The sequence below is a fragment of the Daktulosphaira vitifoliae genome, unplaced genomic scaffold (assembly GCF_025091365.1).
Source record: "Daktulosphaira vitifoliae isolate Bord-2020 unplaced genomic scaffold, ASM2509136v1 Scaffold_3, whole genome shotgun sequence".
NCBI classification, from domain to species: domain Eukaryota; kingdom Metazoa; phylum Arthropoda; class Insecta; order Hemiptera; family Phylloxeridae; genus Daktulosphaira; species Daktulosphaira vitifoliae.
Window position 1 is genome coordinate 20747306 of NW_026099574.1, and position 25871 is coordinate 20773176.

At 25.1% G+C, this 25871-nt stretch overlaps 1 protein-coding gene across 3 annotated transcripts; it reads right to left on the reverse strand.

Moving 5' to 3' along the window:
• Nucleotides 1-251: 251 nt before the first annotated feature.
• Nucleotides 252-20747, reverse strand: LOC126902266 (polyamine-transporting ATPase 13A3-like). Of its 3 annotated transcripts, XM_050679350.1 has the most exons (17): nucleotides 20624-20747; nucleotides 10930-11051; nucleotides 10747-10855; nucleotides 10320-10685; nucleotides 8612-8694; nucleotides 6824-6991; nucleotides 6687-6763; nucleotides 6405-6511; nucleotides 5789-6346; nucleotides 4688-5193; nucleotides 4305-4616; nucleotides 3671-4228; nucleotides 3484-3593; nucleotides 3246-3418; nucleotides 1483-2308; nucleotides 1248-1426; nucleotides 252-1187 (listed from the first exon to the last, which is right to left on the reverse strand). In XM_050679350.1, exons 4-17 carry the CDS (start codon nucleotides 10471-10473, stop codon nucleotides 1084-1086), a joined length of 3915 nt encoding a protein of 1304 aa, XP_050535307.1. In that variant the 5' UTR covers nucleotides 10474-10685; nucleotides 10747-10855; nucleotides 10930-11051; nucleotides 20624-20747; the 3' UTR covers nucleotides 252-1083. The 3 variants fall into 3 exon arrangements, with proteins under 3 accessions (XP_050535307.1, XP_050535308.1, XP_050535310.1); XM_050679351.1 differs by lacking the exons at nucleotides 10930-11051; nucleotides 20624-20747 and having other exon boundaries at nucleotides 10747-10923; XM_050679353.1 differs by lacking the exons at nucleotides 8612-8694; nucleotides 10320-10685; nucleotides 10747-10855; nucleotides 10930-11051; nucleotides 20624-20747 and having other exon boundaries at nucleotides 6405-6568; nucleotides 6824-8249.
• Between the last annotated feature and the right edge of the window lie 5124 nt (nucleotides 20748-25871).

The window sequence follows — 25871 nt, forward strand, 5'->3', positions numbered from 1 at the left end:
CTTTTTTTGAAGTTATTTATTAATTTATGTCATCATTATGTAATAAAATATTGTAAATACTGTGTATATTAATTTTATATCTAAATATTTTATATAAAATAAGGATAAATAAAGAATTTGTTGTCATAATTTTTTTATTTTACATAATAACTAGTAGCTATTTTGTAATACTTAATTGGGGCCCAATAATGACTCAAATTAGAAGGTTAATAAAGTGTAGAAGACTTTTTGAAAGTACTGCTTTCTAAAAGTGTAAGCCATGAGAATAACTTAATTGTCACTATATTTTAAAATTTTAAATTATCATAATTTCTAAATGCTATAAAGTTTTAAATAAAGCTTCTGAACAATTTTAAATGTTTCTTTATAAATTACCCCAATTTTAATAATTCAATTTTTATTACACTGATTTTGATGCAATAGTTTTCCGTATACATAATCCTACTTATAAAGATTTAATAATAAGAAGCTTATGTTTCAAAAACACATGAGGCTTAGAGAACCTTAGCTAGGCGAATTCTAGTATATAAATATTCCATCTATACTATTTTTCAATTTAATTGTTCAAGAAATATAATAAATAACAATACTTCTTTTTAAATTAATAAAAAAAAAAAAGAAAAAATATTAATTTGGCTTCTAAAAAGTAAAATTTTAGAATACAATGTTGTTTTTAAGACTAATAAGTAAATTTTCATAATAACTATTGTATAAAATAAACAATTTGTGTTACAATCAATATTTATGTACATAATATACCATTAGAAAATTAATTTTTTTAATTAATAGAATTTAATTATTGAGTGATCTTGATAAGTTATAAACACATAATATTAATCAATGTGAAAAAATGAAGTGAACACACATTAATACCAACATTCATATTAAATTTAGAAATATAACTGGTCAAACCAATATTTAATAACATTACTCAATAGTAACATTTTTTTTTTTGTAAAAGAGTACTAAAGTGAGATTTTTGATAAAACAATTATAAAATTACTACAATTTTCTAACAATACAAAAACTCTAAGGGTAACTATTTTAAGTACAAATTAAATAGTTCATAAAAATTAACACTAGTCATATGTGTTGTAAACTTCCAGCTGGAGTAGCATAAGTTGAATCTTCACTTTCAGAATGAAAACGACGATGCAATAAATTTACACCATTATTACAAGAATATCCTAGAAATAATTTAAATTTTTTATCATTATAAATTAATATAAAATATTCCTTAAGCCTACCATTTGATTGTGCAATTGATCTTGTAGTTGGAGATAATTGATCTGGAGATGTATATGAAAATGGAGATGATGAAGAAGAACTAAAACGATCATTACTTATAGGAGGCCAGTCAGGTGATTTTTGTAATTCATATTCTAAACCTGCATATGTTTTTACCCAGTTTTTACACTTATGAGATCTAAAAAATTTGTTCAGTTAATAATTTTAAATTATGATAAGTATGAATTTTCTTACCGTGAGCTTAAAAATTTGACAAGCAAACGATCACATAATATTTTTTCATGAATAACAGATAGGAATAAATTAAATAAACCCAGCAGCAGTATAATAAAACAAAAAGTATTGTCTGGAGGAATTTTCAGTTCAAATATTGATCTTATGATCTCGGCTGGTGATATACATATATAAGTAGTAAATACTAGCATGACTACTGATACAGTTGTTAAACACCAGTTGGATTGAAAACCCTGTCTATATGGAGGTCCTTTGTTGAACACCAAAGCTATGATTATATATTGTAAAGCAGACAAACAGAAAATTGCATAATTTTCATAACTTTCTGGTGAAGCTGAATTAGAGTCGTAAGGAATAAACCAATCATTATATTGGATTATAGTAAAACTTATTAACTGAAATATTATAGAAATAATTAACTGTCCAATCAATGAGGTTAATGGTAAAGCAGAAACTAAGGATGTCTCAGGTCTTTGTTTGACTAATGCACCTTCATATGATGGTGTCCTACTAATAGCAAATGCAAATAATGATATAGTAATAAGATCAATGTACAAATACTGGTTATCTGTTAAATTATTATCAATTGAATAGAGCATTATGACAGAAGCAAATTGTATCAAAGAATAACCAGCCATGAATTTAAATATACCCAAGGAAGTGACTAGAGCAGCACGCCCTTCACGAATAGTTCTAACAACACATTCAACAGATGCTTTCCGAGAAGTAAATGGGCTAGCTACTGATGATTCAGCTTCACTTAAAGATATGCCTGTATGTGCTGCTTTTAATGCTCCACAATCATTAGCACCATCACCGCACATGGCTGTAACGTAAATACAACTTTGAATGAAAAGAATAATTAAAAATAACATATTTTAACATATTAATATTATATGTTTTCAATACATATAATAAATTTATAAATAACAAATTATATCATAAAAAAAAAAAGAATTGATTTTCTGATAAATACACTAAATATGTCTACATATTTCTACCACGTCTCTTTTTAAATTTTTATAATACATAAATAAATGCCTAAACCAGCAAACTTCATAAAGTGATACACTTTTTGACTTTAGTTATTATATATAGACTGAGTAATTATTTAATGATGTAACATATTTAGTTGTAAATACATAGTGTATGTAGTATTGATAGGTGGTATAATGTGGCACTGTGAATACACTAGTTTCATATAAGCTCTGGTGTCAAACTTCATCTCTTTTATCATTGGTTCTCTAATGAGAAATTAGTACTGTATTTTAAAAGGGAACCTTTTTACAATGCTAACAGTTTTTAACATTAAATATTTAAATACACCTTTATCTTAGTAATGCAAATAGATAAAATTTATTATAATTGTAACTAAAGATAACTTTGATTTAAAAATTTGATTTTATTCTTGTTAAAAAAAAAACATACATTTTTAATAATTTAATCATTTATTTAGCAAATCTATTAACTGAGGCCTTTTATATAATAAATTGACAATTTCTATGATGGAAAAAATTTTATTTGTGATATTTTAAGAGATCTTTAATTTTATTTGACTAAAACTTACGAAAAAAAAAAATTGTTTATAATAGTAACTTCAATAAGAAGTCACCAAATATGAGTTTTCTCTAATAGTTTATAATTTATACTTGTTTTATAACAATGTAATTTCCATTATTTTACAACAAATTTATAATTATAAGATAATAAATTAAGTTTCAAAGTTGTTTTTGGTGTATGTTAAAAGACATTTTTCAACTTACCAACATAGTAACCAATTCCTTGCAGCTCTTGAATTAATTGTTGTTTTTGATCTGGACTCATTCTTGAAAATACAGAAGCTCTTGTAATAATTTTTGGTATATATTCAGGACAATATTGCTTAAGTAGTGACCAAGTTTTACCCGTTAATGCAAAGCTATATTTTTGAGAACTTCTGGAAGTATATATTAGATTATTAATTACATGAAAACTCATAAATTGTACAAAATTATTGCAAACCTTTCCATTGGAGTATTGGCTGTAGTACTACTAGGGCTCAATAAGCCAGCTTCTAACACATCTACATTGTAATCTTTATTTCTTATAGAAGATTGAAGATTACCTGAATTCTAAAATTTTTAATAACAAAATAAAAGACTTAAACTTTACTTTAAATAGCTTACTTAATTAAGCATACAATACTTACTAAAGAGTTTGATTTTATTGTTTGGTTATTGGCCATATTAGCTGCTGTGAAGTATAAATAGGGTGGAATGGTTACTCCATGTACAGTAATAACATTTTCTGAAGGTAAAACAATACCACAATCCCTTGCTACACTTAGAGCAGTTAACATATTATCACCAGTGACCATTATCATTCTTATACCCGCAGATCGAAGTACTGATAATACTCTAGCACTTTCTGGCTTTAATCTATTTTCCAATATAATTAAACCTAAAAATGTGAGATCACATTCTGCTTGTTCTCTTGTAAGTCGTTGAGTTTTTACATAACTCAAATTATTTTTTAAAGCTTTATAACCAGCTGCAATTACTCGGTAACCTTCTTTAGTAAACTTTTGTAAAACTTGGTCAAAATCTGATGGTATAGAGTTTGGATTACAAAGACCAAGAATTTTTTCAGGGGCTCCTTTAGTATATACATGAGTAGAATTTGATGATAAATGTTTGGCTATAACACTCATGCATTGTAAACTTGAACTAAATGGGAACTGACGAATAATACCAATTTCTTGCCCAACCTGTCAAAAAAAAAAAAAAAAAAAATGTGTCCTATAATACAATTTTTTTATTTAAATATTAATCTCAATATATTACATGTTCAACAGTAGTATAGGTATCTTTATTTGGAGGCCGTACGACAACTGGCATAACTAAATCAAATTGATTATCTTCACTTGTCTTAGGCTCTTCTAACAACCATCCCGTTGACTCAAACATTTTCAAATCAAGTGGATCCCCAGACAGTTTGCCTTCAATTGAAGTGATTGAATGGCAAGTTACCATTGCTGACATAAGTAAATGATCAGTTGGCATGGTTGTTACATTTCTAAAGCTTGATAAAAAATTTGTATCTACAGTAGGCACTACACCCCACATATCTAGTCCATCTTCAGTTAATGTGCCAGTCTATGAGTAATTTATTTATTTTATACAAAAATATAATTAAGAAAATGTTCAAAAAATAATTATAGACAAACCTTGTCAAAACAAACACAATTTATTGATCCAGCTACATTTATAGATCTTGGACTAATACAATATATATGATGATTTTTTAATCTCATTTGTGCATACATTTGTCCAACAGTCATAGCAGCAGGCAAGGCTGGAGGTACCACAACAGTAATAAGATCAAATGAATTTAAAAAAATTGATTTTGTAGAAACACCTCGAGATATTTTAGTAAAAACAGTGTACAAAAATCCAATTGCAGCAATTCCGGCTAATACTTGGACAAATTTGTAACTATCTCGCTCAAATTCAAAATCTACGGGTGTTGGATGCAATATTGAGCGTACTAAATCACCTTTACTAGTGTGGAACCCTGTTCTTACTACTACAGCACATACACGTCCTTCACCATAAAAACGAGTTTGAATAACAGTTGTTCCACAATACAATACATGACGAGCATGTTCTTTAACGTCAAATTTTAGGTTTGGATTTCCAGGTAATGGCGTTTTTGTTACAGGAACACTTTCACCTGTATTAAGTTTTATTCATTGATATCAAAGTACATAGATAAATAAGTCCATAATTGATACATTTTAGTGTGAGATACTGCTTTTTTAAAAATAATATATCATTTATTGGTAATATTATTCAGAGGTTCAAAATGCCTGTCTACTAAGGTTTATTTAATAGGATAAGATAGTAGAGTATTATAACAAATACTCAACAATACAAGTTGTATCCACCTATAGTACCTATTGCTATCAATCCATTAATAATTTTTGTAAGAACAAGCTAAAATATAGCTTGTTATTTTGATAAAATTTTAAATAAAAAAAAAAATTGCCTTTCTTTATTACTAAAAACAAATATAAGATTATAAAATATAAGATTTTATCCTAGTATAAGAATTTTAAAGAAAGTACAGATTGATTTATTATAGGTATATTATACAAGTATAATGTATATATAATTATTTGGATACTTGATCTAAAGCTGTCAAAATTTAATTTGAAATTAATGGTATGTAACATCCCACAGTATTAGTTACAGGTTAATAGATTTAAAGAAAAATTATTAATGTTTATCAAATTTAATAACTAATAATTTTTCAAAATAATACTAACCAGTAAGCATACTTTCATTAACAATACAATGCCCTGTGAGCAAAACAGCATCACAGTGCATAACACAGCCATGACTAGGTATAACCAGAATATCTCCTGGTACTAACAATTCTGTAGGAACAGTTATCACACTACTTTCTCGTATTATATTAGCAACATCACTGGAGTGAACAGTACTTCTTAAATTTCGTTGATTTTTTCTAGTTTGAATAACAGCAGTTACAATACTGACTAATGACATAACAAATATAGCCGATGCATAAGAAAGATAATCTTCTAAATACCATAACACAAATGAAAACAATTCAAAAATATAAAATGGATTTAAAACTTCAGTAAAAACTAAAGACCAAACACTTTGTAACGGTACATCTATGATATTATAACCATAGACAGCTCGACGAAGATACTGCTCACTAGCCGATAATCCTTTCAATTCATGCAGAACATGAGTATCAATATTTTGATCGATTCCTGTCAGCATATAAAACATTTTCTCATCCATATCCCAAATGAATCGATACTTCTTGAAATCAAACAGTCTTATTTCTTCAAGATCTAAAACAAAACATTAAGTAGAAATTTGGTTTTTTAATTATTATTTTGCTACACAAACCTTTGAATGTTCCATTTGGGCAACGGACTGACAGTTTTGCTGATTCACCAATTGACTTGAATTCGATATATGCACTCTTGTCCCATCCATTTCCTTGGCACGCTTCACTGTTTGAACACAATAGGGACACACACATTGGTAACAGAATAATCGTCTTGTACTAACTAGATAAGTAACAAACAACAAGCCAACTATTATTTAATTAAGCGATAAGGAGAGCCCTTAGGTCCTGGGATAATCCTCTCCTTGGTCGCACCGCATTAAAACTAGAGTATCACATACCTCGGTAATAAGGAAGAAGAGTTTATAACATCAATTTCAGCAACATGTTCTATTCTATGGTTTTTTTTATGAGTTTCCTAAAATAATAATAAATAAATACACTAACTACATAATTTAGAATAAATAAAGAAAATTACCACAATTAGGACTTTTTGAGCCATTTCTAATGAACATTTTACATGAGTGGTAAAAAGCATTAATGTTGGCCACCAATGGAAAACCAGACGAAGACCCCCAAAAGTCATAATTGTAACCATCCATGAAACAACAGTGTAACCCAAGTGTCGTTGATATCCATGAATTTCCTAATAAAAATATTCAACAAATAATTTGTAAAAATACATAAACACATCAGAGATCTGAATAGGCCATGATTTAAGGCCAGCACAACAATTTACAAAAATAAGTATAATTTCTCCACCTCAATGATAAAATGACAAACTTTGGTCTATTCCAGGCCCAGCTCATTAGTATCAACATATTATAAAAATTAGGCCTACTGCATCAGATTTTTAAAATACATAATAATAATAATAACAAATCCAAATAAACTGCAAATGTCATGATAATAAATAACAAAATAGTAACAAGTTTTTATAACTAAAAATACAATTTCATCACTACATTATATTAAAATACCTCAAAAATGCTCTATAAGAATTACATGAGTACATTACTAACATCCCCTTAATTTTTTTGTATTGATTTATGATGACTCAGTAACATTAAGTTTGTATTTTTATAATTTTTGAATTTATTACAATTTAATGTATTGACATTTAATCACACAGGAATATAATGTGACTTGTTTAATCGTTCAATGGATGCTTATTAGCTTATAACCCGGGTATACCTGGCCAATGCAGAGCTCTAATATACACATATACTTTATAAAATTGTAATATGACATAAATAATTAGCACACAAAATTAAATATTTCAGTTGTAAATAAAAGAAAATTTAATTAATTTTTTTTATTGATCTTTATCATGGGCTGCTAGGCCATTAAATTTATTTTATTTTGTCATTCATATACTATTAATTAATTTCAACTCGATTTCAATAAATTTTACAGTAAAGCAAAAACTTAATTAGCTTTAATGGAAGTAAGGTTTTATTATAATACAGAAATTTGATTTTAGTTTCAACTTGAACTCTATTGGGAAAATGATAAATCATGATAAACCTGCTATAAATAGTTCTTTAAAAAAAATTTAATAAATTCTTCAATTTAATTATAAATACTTTATTTCCAGTTGAAACTTTCAATTACTAAAGACCTTCATGATTAATATTAAAAATTCAATCTATTAAAAAAAATAAAACCTTGAAGCATTGAATTTTTAATACATGGAAATTGAATACATCCTGTGGCACACTTTGAATTACTTACAAAGCCTCAATTTAAGTAAATAAATAAAAAAAATCTTGACAAAATTACATAAAAATTAACCAACAAACACTTTTGAGTTAAGTTATAGATTTTTCTTACATATTACATAAATTATAATGATTTAAAAAAAGATTAATTAGATAAATATCAATAAATATATTTTATGGAAACTAAGAATCTATTTAAATTTTAAAATAATTATATATATATATACACCACAAAACATGTAGTTGTACCTTTCTGCTTATACGTATCTGCTTATACGGTTGAAAGAAATTTACAAAAATAAAATTTACAAACCAACATATTCAAGACTCTATAATAATTTCTTGAATTAATCAAAATAACTTACTGAAAATTATAGTATAAATTACAATAGATTATTTATATCATTTTACATTTTAATTTGTGAGTTTATTTAATATTACAAAATAACTTTAGAATAAATTAAATTTATAGTATAATTGATTTTAATTAGATACCTCTCTTTTTTTTTTGTATCAGTAAAAAAAGTATAAAAATATTCACATACCAATTGCTCTTCTGTACCAATAATATCAATAGAGTCAACAGTTGGATCATTGTCCTTACAATTGGACTCTTCTTTAACTGTCCCTGAAAAATATAAACTAATCATAAAGAAATAAAAACTTCAATTAAAAAAAATTAATTAGTAATTGTGAAATTTAAAATCATATTAATCATGGTATAGACATACCATTTGTCAATGACATAATATGACAAACAAATTTAACCATAAATTAGTCTTAATACACAATTGCTAGGAAATTTTTAAAACATAATTGTTACTTGTTAATTTTATTACTTTATATTTATCTAAATCCATCTCAGAGGTTCTCTTGAGAACCTCTCAAGAGATAGGAAAATTATATAATTACGATTTAAAGGTAAACATAAATTACATTCCATCAAATATTCTTAATACAAACAGCTCTTTTATTTCATAATAAACAATTTTTTAAAATAGATTATATAATTATAATCTATTAATTATATAGCTGTATGCATTAAAATGTTGTTTAAAAGAGATTATTAAAAAAAATTACTTATTATAATTTACTACCAGTATTAGTTTAAAACTTTGAAATTTATAAAATATAAAATAGCCAAAGTATCAAAATATTTTGAATATTCACTAACTTTCAATAGATTACCATTTTTATATACAATAATTTTTCAGAATTATTGCTTAGAATATATTACATCAAACTATTTTATTTAACAATACTAATATTTTTGTAAATATTCTAAGAATATAGCATTTTTATATTTTTTATAAAGATTTATATGATACATAGAACATTTTCTACCAATGAAAATATCATAAAAACTATAATATACCCTACAATTTTTATTAAGAAATAATAAAGAAGTCAGGTATATAAAACTTTTATGTTTAAATACCTGTAGCTATATATGAAGATAAACTATGTTAATTATTGATTAATATTTACAAGTTATAATTTCTATGAAATATTTCTATGTTGAAAACTTTAGAGATTTGTAAAAATTGTAATGATAACAAAGGAAGACATAGATTACTAATAATAGACAAATCTTGCATTATGACAATTTAAAATTGCAATAAATTTTAGTATAAAAATTAAAAAAAGAAATCTTACATAACTTTCTATGTAAAATTGAAAAATCACATTAGTAAATTTTTTTAATTAACCAATGATCATTAACTTAAGAATACAAACACTAATATTTTAATTTATTAAGTTGTTGCAGTATTTGGGACGATAATAAAACCTTCAATATTAAATGTTAAGATAATTGAAAGAGAAAAAACAATACCAAAATACAAAAAATAAATTTATCACCAAAAACTATAAGCTTTGGCAGTAATAGTAAATTCAAATAGTTCAAGGTTATGAGAATTACAATTAATTTTCAGCAATTAAAAACATATTAAGCATAATATTTAACTGATTACACTAACACTTTTAAAGAAACTATATTTTTTTAGGTTTATAAAAAATATATTATCAGATAATATATCATAAAATTATTAACAAATAAATTTATAATATATTATAATTACAATTAAGTTATTTTTAATATTCAAAATAATTGCCATTAAAATTTTTTAAGAAATAATGGGTAATAATTTTGAAAAAAATCTCATAGACGTTAAAATTAATTAATTAATTTCATAGAAATGAAGCTAAATAAAATCTTTTACAGCTCATTTGGTAAATAGTTTTTTTACTTACTCCTTAGAGGGGTTTGAACAGCATCATCATCATAATTTTTTTTGTAGTTAGATTGTTTAAAATGTATAAATTGACTGAATCTAGCTGCAAGATTAGCCATTATCACCTGGGACGTTTGCGCCACTTGATAATTATAATTAAAGGAAGGCGTCATTCGCCAGGATCACATTTGCTTCTCCAAGATCTGACTGTGGCCCCACCACAATTATAATACCTAACGTCTTCTGTGGGTTTTTGTATCCAATTGTCACTTTGAATATCCAGCATATTGAGTACTGGAGCTTAATTATAGACGTCACAGGACTATATATGTCCCGTAACACATTCGTAATATTAATTACCTATATGTCACTAAGGTGTGGACACCTACAAAATAAAAATATTTTAATGAACATATCATTATTTTAAATTCCTTTTTAATACTTACACAATAGATGAAACAAAAATAAATGAATCACTTGACTTTTTAAATAAATTAAAAACTAGAATAAATGACCAAGTCAAAATAAAAAACATGCACGGATCCACCAGTTGTTCTTTAAAATATGCAAAACCATAAGTCAATTAATTATTTCATATACCAATGCATGATCAACACATGTATACTTACTTAACTACTAGTCGAACTTCTAACTTATAGTGACGATTTCAATTAGGTGGGGTACTGACGAAGTATAACCAACACAGTGTACTTAATGGGTAATTGAATAATGCGAAATATGTGTATGAAGGCTGGAATGAGAATAACGCAGGAAAGATTAGTTATAAATCTCAATAATAGATAGCACTACCTGTACAAATAATTTCAATTTTAACCAAATTAAACAGATCTTTTTAAATATTGTATTACCACCTAAATTAAAGTTATTTGGAATAAAGTCGCTTAAGACGCAACACCGCCTATTTAATTTTTGTTAATTTTACAAAAGAGCAAAAAAATTATTTTTGGTGACAAATATTACCATTGACATGAAAATTGTTTTTTTGGATTAGCGCTCTCTATTGATTTTATCAAAAGTCTGAATTCACCATTCAATCCCACGCGAAATTTTACATATAACAGTGTTGCTAACTCATTTTGACTAAAATGTAGATAAGTAGTATTGCTTCTTAAACGACGATATAAAATTTATATTTAAAATATAAATCCATTTAAACAAAATTTATAATATTTAGAAAAAAAATTTTAAATTTACATTTACATTTATTCCTGACATATCCAAAAGCTGATATGCTACAAAAAAGAGTTTTTGAGATTTATATTATTTGTATAGAGAAGTTGTTATCTATTAGGTGACAAAAAATTACTAGTCACTTTTTTTGGGAAAGTTTGTGTTTTGTAATACAAAAAGTTCCATTAGTCATTATTATTTTTTGTTTTTTTTTATCCTCCTTAAAAATTGCTTCAAATGACATATCATTTTTTGGAAGTTTCTTTTTTACTTTTAATCATATAATTTTAATATAAATTTATGGTTAAAATTTTTATCAATATTCATTATTATCAAACTTAATTTGTAGACATACTTTATGTCGCAATAGACGCCCCATTACATTAGTGCTTACCATATTCAAAAAAAACTTAACCCACCCGAAACTAGCGAAAGAAGTTAGGGTGCTGGAGCACCCCCTTGGAACTTATCGTATCAAAAGACAGCAAGAGTATAAAAACAAAATTAATGGTTAAAATATTCTATTTCTCTATTACAGCAAATTTATTTCAATAAATTAATAAATAAGTCTAGCAATAACTACTACTAATTAAATGTCAATTATTGTAATATTCCAAAAACAGATTTTCATTATCCAATTAAGTAAACATTGTTAATAAAATATTTTTATATAAGTACCCTATCTACAAACAAAAAACTGTGTTAGATAGTTTTGGTTATAAAGATACAAGTTATGAATGCTAAAATAAAATATTATACTATTACACATTTCTTCTTTATAAAAAAATTATGATAGGTACTCTGTTTAGTAATAAATCGGTATTGTACATAATGGTTTTTGCTGGTCTGCAACAACACTTATCAAACAAAATTTGCTGACTAGAATTTTTGTTATTTTGTTACCCGTAGTAAAAACAGATATCACTTACAATTAGAGTAATAATTCAGTTACTAACATAATTTATATAACTATTATTACACACTGTTAATAGCATAAAGAATTATATTTATCATTGAACAACTTATTAATACAATTATTATTATATTAATAAATAAAAATTGAATAAATGATTCATAAATTCTACACTTTCAGGGGACTATATTAGTATTATAGTTGTATTTGTCCTTTGGACAAATACTATTAGAATTAATTAAAAAAAACTATGATGCATTCATGCACTCTAACATTACTTATTAGTAATTCATGATATTTATTTTTTACCTAAAATTATTGTAAAACGAGTCATAATCGTTTATATTTAACATTCTATGTAATAATTTGTCTTATTCGCTAAAATATTTTATTTTTTTAAATAATTAACATTTTTAGCTATTTTTAATATTACACTGTTTTAAAATTTCAATTATTTTTAATAGCTAGAAATATTTTTCAATTTAAGACAATAGTATATTTTAGCTTCAATGCGAAGCTGAAAAGGTATTGATTTTACTATGATGTGTGTTTTTTTTGTGTCTATGTTACTACTTTTTCTCAGCTCTCATCGAACCGATTTCTTTCAACGATACGTCAAAAGATCATAAATCGTATCTAGTCGAGAACATCACCCTCAAAAATTGTATGGATTAATACAATTTTTTTATGAGAAATAATATTTATATCCCTCTTTCATTCAACATATACTTTATCTTATTCAGGATATAAATAAGGAAATAGCAGATCATGTAGCTTTTGGAATAATCCACCAATTTTTTAAAATTAAACACTATCTAAAGATTTGCATCCAAGCGTTTTTTATGATAGTGATTTTAATTATCGTCAGATATCATTGTACTTGACCCAACTATGTCACGTCACCACTGTCCGCGATCCCCTAGTGCTGGTTTTTTTTATATTTGTTTTATCGATGGACTCATACAATAATAAGAGAGGAAAACCTCCGTATTAATCAATTATAAAAGGTTTTTGCCCTCCTCCCAAAACAAATTTCTGAATACGCCTCTAAAATAAATGGTAAATATTTTTATTTTTCTTATACGTAGCTATGTAAAATCGTCTTTACTAGTGGATTTTGAAATTGGGTTAGTAACTGTTGCCGCAGTAACCGATTAAAAACACTCGTATGTATATGAATTAATTTGGTAGCTATTGCTACCAAATTAATTTAATCAAATCTGTAAGTTTATATTATTTGAGATACTCTTTTTCATTAATTATAAAAACAAAAATCGAGGTAATGCAATAACGCATATTATACTTGTACACAAGTATGTTTTTATAAATATTAATGAAACAAGAAAAAACCTCAAATAGCAACAAATATTCTATCTAACCCTCTGCGTATCTAATTTTTAAAAACTTTATTGTACATAATTTAATATGAGGAAAACATTTCAATTTTATTCTATTTCAAGTTTAAGATTTAAGCTTAATAAGCTACGGTTATTTGCCCCAGTGAATATAATAAGCACGTAAATTCGCATTACATAGTTTTTAACAGCTCATCCAAAAAATTTAGATGTTACTTCCATTGATTTAGACTTTCTCGGATTTCTTTCTAAGGTGTACTGAAATAAACATTACAATCTTGCGAAACTGAAAGGATTATACTAAAAATCATCAAACGTAACGTTAGTTACGAACAATTGCCCTCCTTGATTTTTTGTTTGATTAGTATTCATAATCAATGTGTATTATAACATTTTTTAAACTAAAAAATAAGAAATATGTTTATTCAAAGAATATATATCCTAATAGTAAATATTACAAAAATGTAACAAAAAACATTTTTATTTATTACATGATAAACTAATGCTAAATAAATCTAATATTTGAATAGTATTAACAATAAATACACCCACTGTAGTGAATATATGGATTTATAACTTAATTTAGAACAATTCAAAAAATTTTTACAAGTAATTTAACAGGTTCATTAATAGGTTTATTTATTTGGTCAACATATATATATATTTTTTTTTTTCAGTCATAATGTATTTATCTATTTCTTTATTAATATTTAAAATAATTAAAATAATTTTAAAAATAAAAATAATTTTTTAAAATTACTATCAGACATTAATAAATTTAGAAGAGATATTTTGTTGCATAACTACATTGCCTACACCCAGAGAAAAACTTCGATCTATATAATAAATTCATTGTTCAATTTGATAAATATATCATTACTATTGAATCTATGATATATTTATCAATATGATAATTTTTTTTCTTGTCTTGAACAATAATTATTTATAAGAATAGTTATTTTGTTCGTATTAATAAAACATTATCATAAACCCTTGATAAAATTTCTCTATCAAAATTGATTGAGGTTTTTCTTTGGGTGNATAAAATTTCTCTATCAAAATTGATTGAGGTTTTTTTTTTGGATGTAGAGTTGGATAAACAAAGAATGATTGAGATGGGAGCATGTAGTTTTTGTTTTTCCAAAATTTTATTATATACTTCTTGTAATAGGTATTTAATAGATTTCTTAATTGATCTAAATTGCCCTAAGTGCTAAATAAATGCTAAATACTAAATAGTATTATTTATTATTAAGTGATCTTGGATGTCTAAAGTACTCAGCATTATTTAAGATCAAATATTTTGTATTCGATTATTGATTTTTTTTTCCAATCGCACTTCATTATTACCTATTATCCATAATTGAATTAATTTTTTTGACTACCCCTAAACATATATTGTGCATGTAATCTAATCCATCAATTTCAGTATTATTAATTGGTAGTCAAATTAAAGGGCTAACTCCTTTGTATTAGTCTTCATCAGTTGTATTTGGGAAAGATTCATCAGTTCTCAAAGGTGAATTTAAACCAGGAATTATCATGCGATATTCAAGGCATGTACAGTCAACGATTGCATTATGGTCTTTAACATTAAGCAGAAAAACGTTTGCGGGAGCATTACATGTTATATTTGCTATTTATGATAAAAATATAGTATCATTAACAATACATCCATTATCTAATATATCTAATTAACAACAATTGAGTTTAAAAATTCTTCTATGATTTGAGAGTTATGTTAACTGTGAAAGAACCCTCTAGGAAAAACGTTATTAATAACAAAAATTAAAACAGAATTGGTTCTTAAAACTTTTGGCATTTGGGAGACCATTTATATTAATGCTTATTATAAAATATGAGGTGAAATATATTTTTCAGCATTATTTATTCATAAAAAAAATGTTTTATTCCTAAATATACGTAAAAACCGTCAATTATATCCATAATTTCATGATTTTTTGGAGTTTTAAATAAAATTCTTACTCCTTAAGATTGAAATCAAGTGGTTCTTTTAAAATATTATGACATTCAGTCTAAGTTATTTTTTTATTGTTTATAAATAATGTTTTAGAAGAGACAAACTATTGATGTTGTAGTTTATTTAACTTTTTAAAATACTTTGTAGATACTTTTTTATTTCTTTTTGTGCTAACATTCTGAAAAATAAAACAAATAATTATGTTTTAATAAATATAATTTTTTTTTTTAATTAGATTAATTTCGAAACAAATAATATTTTTTGATTCATCAAAAAAATAAAAGATAGAAATCATTAAGATAATAATGAACTCATTTAATACTTTTATTTAATACTATTCGTATTAATTTTACTTTATGATTGTCACAATAATTTTAATTAAAATATTTCCTAATTTAAGGTGAAGAAGGTAAATCCATTTTTTTCTTAGAATATTTAGTAGATTTTATTTTAAATTAAAAAGTTTTGGTTGTTATATTTTGTTATTACATTATATGTAAGTTTGAAATAAAAATTTGTGCATTTATCTAAAAAAATGTATTTACAATTATCTCACTTCAGTTTAAAATACTTATTTTTAAAAGATTTAATACCATAAATCTAAATAATATATAATAAATTAGAGTGAGGAGATACCAACATTTTTTTATTATGATATGAAACACAATAAAATATATAATTTTTTTCAGTCAATATATACATAGTATTGGGTAAGCATGCTTTTTCGTTTCTAATGTCAGCAGAAATTTGAGAGGCTGATGTACTAGATAAATTTAATTTTCCATATGAAAATTCAGCAAAAGATTTAGTAGAATTTTTTTCAGTGTTATCTACGATTGTTTGTATAGATAAACATTTAAAAATAATTTTGTTGTAAGATTGAAAAAATAATCTATCTAAATATTTAAAATTAAGTATTATTATTATTATCGCTTTTATCACTTGCTATGTATTTAATTTTTTCTTTTTAGCTGGTACATTTTTTACATCAGTGTATAAATTGAAATATTTCTTCTAAACACCTTCTGGTGCCATGCTTTAAAAAATTTACTAAAAGAATGCATATTAAAAATTTTATAATATAATTTCTTAGTTATAAAACTATAATATTTCATTAATTAAAAAAAAATTTCTTACAATAAGTTTTACAAGCCAAAATTTTTATTTTGTAGAAATTCTATTCCTCATTTGGATTATAAGCTACTTTTATCATTGTACTGAAAACTTCACCAGAGCTACTGGCAGCATATAGTTTTATTATCTAAATTTATATATAAGATAATCCAAGAGTATGACGTTTTATTATTTAGTGTTGATAAATAAATATTGCCACTACCCATTTTTTCTAAAAAAAAATTACTGAAGTCTCTACAGAATGTTTTTAAACTACCCTACTCCGTATCATTGTCTACTTATTAAGGTGTAGAATAAATGTCACAATATATTACTGGGGTTTGAACAACGTAAACATTTCGTTACTCTTGCTTCATTACTATTTCTTTCTTGGATTGTGTTTTATTATACATTTTTAAAATCGTATTTTTAATATTAAATTTTATTTGTTATACTTGTTGTATAAAACAAGTATTGTTTAGATAAATTATCGTATTTTTGAATTGTTAACGATACTTTTCTTTATATCTAACGCGGTTTGGTTGTTCTAGGTTATTGTTTTCTTCAACTGCATAATATCGTAATATACTTAGATCCGAATATACTACAATTGTTTCAGATTCAATGGCATCTAAATCTTCGTTATCAAACAGCAATCAAAAAAATTTGATTGATTCTTATTCACTAAATTAAATTATGGCATCATTAAAATCTATACATTGTGACATTTAATATATTAAAACCAAAGTTTTAGCTAGAGAAAATACTTCAGTAGCCATTCCCGAATGAATACTTTAGCTTTTGAGCTAGCTTCAGTTAAAATTGAGAATGTCAAATTAAAATTAGAATCGAATAAGATTAAAACTGCTTCATATAATGAGGTATCTAATACAAACAAGTTTTTTTATGGTCCCATTATAAGTCGATGAGGCCCATCAACGTGATATAAAATTTAATATGCCAGGACTAATGGAGATGAAAAACAGTTAGTAAATGACGTTACATTTAGTAAATTAAAAATTGTTGATTCCATTTAATCAGTTATTTGAAAATAAAGTCCAAAATACAAAAATTAGAATAGTTTTTGAGTTATTGCGAAATTAGCGTTTTTCATGTGCCGCGAAAAAGTGTTTTCATTATATTCTAAATATTTTTAATTGCATTCAACCTATTTTCATTTTTTATTACATAAAATTAAACAATATTAAATTACCTATAACTTTTATCTTAAACAATTTTTTATCTGACTTTTTTCTCGTTTCCTATCTACGAATTTACCACTGAATTTTTATCATTTTTTTCAAAATGTCTGAAAAAATTCAGAGTTTTACGTAAAATACACCAATAAAAAATAAATTTGTCAACATTATACTCTAATACATAACAAAGAAAATGATGTCTTATTTTGTAATATTGATAAAAAAATGAAGAAGTTATGCGCGATTGAAAAATAAAACAAATTTCCTAATATCAGAGTTTTAGCTTCGATGCGAAGCTGAGAAGGTATTAATTTTACCATGATGTGTTTTTTTTTTTTTTTTATGTCTGTTGCCACTTTTTCTCAGCTCTCACTGGACCGATTTCTTTCAACAATACGTCAAAAGATCACAAATCGTATCTAGTTGAAGACATTACCCTTAAAAATTGAAAAATTTTCCCTCGTTCCCCGTAAATGGGGGAAACCTCCAAAAAAATTACGAATTTAAAAATCGCTAATTTTCGAAATTTTTTCAATTTTTTTTACTTAAAAGTGCCATAACTTTTTCAAAAATAAACATATCAATATAATTCTTTTTTATATAGATGCATAATATCATTACCTTTCATTTGGTATATTTTTTTCATAAATTTAACCCTTAACCTGCCCACAAGGGGGGATTTAAAATGACAACTTTTTCACAAAAAATTAACTTTTTCAACTTAACTTTTGAAAATGTTCCGGAAGGTCTGACACTTTTATATATATCTTAAATTAAAGCTAATGTAATATACTTTATTATGCAAAAAAAAAATTTCGGACTTTATTTTATCTTCACGGTGAAAATGGCTACCGAATGCTATTTTTGTGTGAAAATTTTCGATTTTGTATTTTACATTTTTAACTTTATTATGCTATAACTTTTTGAAAAATGTATGGATCAGTACAATTTTTTTATGAGGAGTAGTATTCATATACATCTTTCATTTGACATACTGTTTTTTTAAATCGGACCATTTCTCTATATACGAGAGGGGTTCAAATATAAAAAATGCATGTAAAAAGTAGAACTTTTTCAACTTAAATTTAGAAAGTGTTTCGGAAGGTCTGACACTTTTATTTATATCTTAAATTAAAGTTAATGTAATCTACTTTATTATGCGAAAAAAAAATTTCGGACTTTATTTTATCTTCACGGTGAAAATGGCTACCAAATGCTATTATTATGTGAAAATTCTCGATTTTATTTTTTACATTTTTAACTTTATAATGCTTTGACATATTTAAAAGTTTATGGATCAACATTATTTTTTTATAAGAAATAATATTTTTTAATAATCCTTTTTTCATTCGACATACTTTATCTTAATTAGGATATTAATAATGAACTAGCAGATCATGTAGCTTTTGGAATATTCCACCAATTTTTTAAAATTAAACACTATCTATAGATTTGCATCGAAGCGTTTTTTTTTTATAGTGATTTTAATCACTGTCAGATATCATTATACTTGATCCATCTATACCACGTCACCACTGTGCCGCGACCCCCCTGTGCTGGATTTTTTAATTCGATGCTTTAATTTTGTAAAATATAGAAAAAAATATTGAAAAATTACTTACAATATTACTTTTCAAAACAAAACTTCGATTTTTTAAATAACTTAAGGTTATTTCATATAGTTTTATTGGGATATTTTTAAATTTAGTTAATTTTACAGTTTGGTGGGGTTGTGGTAAATTTTCGTATTTAAAAAAAAATTGAAGTTTCAATCCTCTGATTAATAAAGAAGAATAATCCTAACACCTTTACATATCAAACTTGGATTTTTTAAAAATTTTGTTAAAGCTTTAAATTTTTGAATCTTATAAAATAATGGCAGCACCAATAAATCAAGGGTACATCCAATGATGTTGGAAATGCAATTTGTGAGGGAACTGAACTATTTTTGCAGTGAATGTATATGGAAAGACCATCTTACGACTTAATTTGTCTTCCCCACCCATCTAGATACAGAAACAAATTATTATATTCTCACTTATAAAGAAATATCAAATATAATCTTTAAAAAATTAAAATATTGTCAATTTTGGAAATTTCTTAAATTTAAATTCCATCAAAAATTGAACATATTTGTATTCAATTTTTCTTAATAATAAAGCGAGTGCATAGATGAATGTATTCTTTCCAAACAATGTAATAATGTGAAATTTTATCAAAATTTTTTTAATATATTTAAGATATGTTGAGATTGTTAATTTAAAGCCTTTAGTCAAGTTAATTAATACCATCACAATGTAACAATCAGTATCATAACTGATCATGATATGATCAATTATAAATTAAACATAATATTTGTCAAAGTTAATAAAAATAATAGATCTAAAAATTAAAAGGAAATAAATAAAAAAATATTTAATATTACTTGTTGGCTATGATAAAACAATAAAAAGTATAATTATTTGATAATTTTGTAATGTAAAACATATTAATAGCAATAGAAGTGCTTTAAGTTAATATCTGACAATATTATAAAATATTAAGTTATTTTCACAATCAGAAAAATCTTACCTTGTAAATTTCTCAACAAAACGTTAAAAACAAAACTAAATTTACGTGTCGTTAAAAAGGTAAGAATAATACTTAATTGAAAGATGAATTATGAAGGGCAACATGTACTTCAGTCCGTAGCTGCAAATATGTTATTGATTAGTTACAACAGTTACAAAACCGTTGTAAATCCTAATTGTATATTCTTAATTCTACAGTTTCATTAAAAATGCAAATTTGTAAATAGTAAAATAATTATAATACATTTGTCATGTACAAACATTTAAGTTGTTTCCCTCGGTATATGCGGGTACGCATGCACATACGGACGACCAACAGCGTCGTCCATACGGCAAAATATTAGTGTATTACTATAATGAGTCATTTATTTTTAGAACTATCTACATGTACGCTAGTCGTTATCGGTAAGAATAATAATAGCTGTATAATCGCTATTATTATTCTTTTGATTTCTATTTTCTAATGCAGCCTTTAAAATAATAATATGTGTACTGAGTTTATTTTTTTTATTTTGACAATTTTAGCTTCGATGCGAAGCTGAGAAGGTATTGCTTTTACAATGATTAGTTTTTTTTTTTTTTTTTTTCTGTTACCACTCTCACCAAACGGATTTCTTTCAACGACACGTCAAAAGATCACAAATCGTATCTAGTCGAAGACATTACACTCAAAAATTGAAAATATTTCCCTCAATCCCCGTAAATGGAGGAAACCTCCGAAAAAATGTCAAATTTAAAAATCGCTAATTTTCGAAATTTTTTCAATTTTTTTTACTAAAAACTGCCATAACTTTTTCAAAAATGAACATATCAATATAATTTTTTTTTTGTAGTTGCTTGATGTCTTTAACTATCATTTGGTAAATTTTTTTATAAATCTGACCCTTTATCTGCCCACAGGGGGGGATTTAAAATGACAACTTTATCACAAAAAATTTACTTTTACACTTAACTTTTGAAAGTATTCCGGAAAGTCTGACACTTTTATATATATCTTAAATTAAAGCTAATGTAATGTATTTTATTATGCAAAATAAAAATTTCGGACTTTATTTTGTCTTCACGGTGAAAATAGTTACCGAATGCTATTTTTGTGAAAAAAATCTCAATTTTGTATTTTACATTTTTAACTTTATAATGCTTTAACTTATTGAAAAGTGTATGGATCAACACAATTTTTTTATGAGAAATAATATTTTTTAATAATCCCTCTTTTATTTGACATACTTTATCTTAATCAAGATATTAATAAGGAACTAGCGGATTATGTAGCTTTTGGAATAATCCTTCAATTTTTTAAAATTAAACACTATCTACAGATTTGCATCGAAGCGTTTTTTTTTTTTGATAGTGATTTTAATCACTGTCAGATATCATTATACTTGATCCAACTATGCCACGCAACCACTGTGCCGCGACCCCACTGTGATGGGTTTTTTTATATCTATGACTAGCGGTATTATATTTAAAGTCGCATCCTCCCCATGCACCCTCGAGACGCCATTGAAAGTAGTTAGTTTTTGTTTAGTAATGAATTAGTATAAAACATTACATAAAATTATTTTTTAAATATTGTCGTAAAATGAAAAAGGCAGAGCTATTCAAAAAAATATCAATTTTACTTTGAATTGGCAGGTAAAAGAATTAAGTATTCTGACAGAAAAATATGTGTAAGAAATAATATTAAATTAATAGAAATAAAAAAACTATGTTTCATCAATTTTTTTTTTAACATTCACAATTATGTCAGTACAATAAATATAATATATACATACATTACTTAGTAGGTTGATTAATAAAAAACATTGCCGATGCATAAAAATGTTAGATTACGTTGTATAATATGTTGTGAATTACGACATCATTAATTGTGTAAAATTATGAATTAATAGCACACTTAGAAGTAAAAGAGATAAAATTATACTTAAACATTTTTTTGTTGAAAATGTGTGATACATTTGAAATAAAATAGTCATTATACGTTAGTTATTAAAATAAAATAGCTCATAAATAAAAAATTCTACAAAAGTAATATTATTATCCAAAGAGGCATATCAGCTGTTAAATACCCAGTCATAATAGTTCTAATTTAAAATTAAAATAATAATTATTACTAATGAACAATACATAGTTAATTTCTAAATGATATTATTAATTGGCAATAACAGTTAATGTTAGAAATCGCGTTTAATAGAATCATTTTATTGACCAGTAAAGTCAAAGCCTTTTACAAAATTTATCACCACGAGACTTATTTTAAATAAATTCAGAAATTACTTATTTATACCAAAATGTATAATTACGAAATGCAGTAACTAAATTTATTAGAACTAGACCAGTAACTCATATGTTTTAGTTTTTAAGAACTCCATAGATTTGCATTCCGGTAGTAGTTTCGGTTTATTCATTTTTTTTGGTTAGGTTTTAGTCCCAGAATATAGGTATCAATTTTAAAAAACACAGCATAGTGGGGACGTGGCATAGTTCAGTCAAGTGTAAAGATATTTGACAGTGATTAAAATCACTAACATAAAAAACGGTCCGATGCAAATCTTTAGATAATGTTTAATTTTAAAAAGTTGGTGGATTATTCCAAAAGCTACATGATCTGCTAGTTCCTTATTAATATCCTGATTAAGATAAAGTATGTTGAATAAAAAAGGGATGTAAATATTATTTCTCATAAAAAATTTTGTTGATCCATAAACTTTTAAATATGTCAAAGCATTATAAAGTTAAAAATGTAAAAAATATAATCCAGAATTTTCACACGAAAATAGCATTCGGAAGCCATTTTCATCGTGAAGACAAAATAAAGTCCGAAATTTTTATTTTGCATAATAAAATACATTACATTACCTTTAATTTAAGATATATATAAAAGTGTCAAACTTTCCGGAATACTTTCAAATGTTAAGTGTAAAAGTAAATTTTTTGTGATCAAGTTGTCATTTTAAATCCCCCCCTGTAGACAGATAAAGGGTCAGATTTATAAAAAAAATATACCAAATGATAGGTAAAAACATCAAGTATCTATAAAATAAAAATTATATTGATTTGTTCATTTTTGAAAAAGTTATGACAGTTATAAGTAAAAAAAATTTAAAAATTTCGAAAATTAGCGATTTAAAAATTTGTAAATTTTTTGGAGGTTTTCCCCATTTACAGGGAACGAAGAAATTTTTTTCAATTTTTAAGGGTAATGTCTTCAACTAGATATGATTTGTGATCTTTTGACATATCGTTGAAAGAAATCCGTTTGTTGAGAGCTGAGAAAAAGTGGTAACATACACAAAAACAAACTTTTATTTCGAAATTATTTATTTTATCTGAACAACTATATTTTTTTGAAAAATGCATTAAATCAAAATGTTTTGTTAAATAGGTACGTACGTTAGGTATCTCTTTCAAATTGTGCTGGAAATAATGGGTGTACGTAGTGAAAATTATACACACGTCACTTTCCATTAAGAGATGTTATAAATGTCGGCGGTACATTTCCTAATAAAAGAGTTTAATCTAATTAGAAAAATCCTATTAATGATTTATAATTAAATCTTATTCATTCGCATTATTGTATTGTGTTATTATCTAGTGTGTAATTAATGATATTTAATAATTTGGCGCTTATTACAAAAAAAAATATATATTTTTTTATTATTGAGATAATTATAGTTAAATAATTATTTTACTATAACATTTATTCTCTCAAGTATTAAAGATATAGTATATCTTATATTTTATTGCTAGTCAGATTTAGAACTTTAATTTTTGCTAATAAATTGTAGGAATATATTGATAATATAGTTTTTCATTTAATTAACTAATTTTGTATTTTAAGTTACATGATAATGATGTGATATTAACTTAACTCATTCATTTATTCATTAAGTGTGATATTTGTTTTCTAGAAAACTGTTTAAACCGATTGTTTATACAATTGTCTGTGAACTCAATTTTTGTGTAGTTGTTGTTTACTGTTAAAATATTTTGTTGTGTTATATTGTCATGTAATTATATAATAATTATTATATTTTTAAATCTTCTGTTAGTTTGCAGGAATTAAGCTCCAAAAGTCATCATTACGATGACCGTTTCTTGTTTACTATTGTAATAGATCAATGGAGGTCATTAGAAAAGTTCTTGTAACGGGAGGATATTGATGATAATGATGATACCGTGTGTTCTCAGTACGCATATTACCATAACATATACGAAATCTATAGTGAATACAACCTTCTCATTGACTATACAAGCTATGTGATAACCAGAGCTCGTAAGTTCTTGCACTAAAAAACTAAAAAAAAGCATGCAAATATACACTAAACACATGGGCGTAAAGTAGTAAAATTTTGGGGCGAAAGGCTAAATTTAGTTTTCCCCTTCACAAATAGTTTTTATATAACAAAATACATATAATTTTGCTAAATTTTTGGAAGGCTAATTTGTAAATTCGGGGAGGGACTTAACCTCCCTGTATACCCCATTCGACGCCTATACTAAAAATCTAAAATATTTGGAAAGAGCAAGAAATATTTAAAATGTATAATTTTTAATTATAAACTATAACTTTTTAGTAAAAAATTATAAACTAGTAAAAATCATAAGTATAAATTAACACAATTTGAAACATTTTAGTAATCTTCAAAAATTAATTATTTTTCTGATTTTCAATCATAATAATGAGATTATTAAAATGGAAATAATTAAGTTTTGAAACATTTGAGTATATAAATACCTACTTAACTACGATTTTTTAAAACATTAACCATGAAAATTACATTGTACTATCAGTGTTCTTTTTATGTTTTCTAACTTAAAAAATCGACGATTTTTGACTAATAAGTTTTTAAAGATTGAAAATGATCTTTCTACGTCTGACGAATAAAATTTAAAATACAATAAATCGTTCCCATTTATTTCTTCAGGTAGATTTAGATTTTTAAGGTCATATTCTTTGCCGTTTAAAACATTAGAAATGTTACAAATAATATTATACCGTAGATTATTACCTAAAACATTTTTCAAATTGTTTTGAATTTAAATAATGTTTTAATTTCTAATTTCATAAATTTTTCGAGTCCTTCATTCAATGGAATACTTTGTTCTTGAAGTCGTGTGATCGCTAACAGCAGGCAATCAAAGTTTGATTAAATGTAAATTGGATTGGCCTCTAATGATTGGAGTTCAAATATATGTTTGGATTTTTTATAGCTACAGAATCATTTTCATCAAATGATTCAACTATG

What these genes read in the sequence shown, in the direction of transcription:
- LOC126902266 (XM_050679350.1), bottom strand. Translation starts at nt 10,473, where the DNA reads ATGACGCCTTCCTTTAATTATAATTATCAAGTGGCGCAAACGTCCCAG. An exon ending in CCCAAATGGAACATTCAAAG is followed by an intron (nt 6,347 to 6,404) that starts GTTTGTGTAGCA and finishes GTTTTGTTTTAG; the next exon opens with ATCTTGAAGAAATAAGACTG. An exon ending in ATTGTGTTTGTTTTGACAAG is followed by an intron (nt 4,617 to 4,687) that starts GTTTGTCTATAA and finishes AATTACTCATAG; the next exon opens with ACTGGCACATTAACTGAAGA.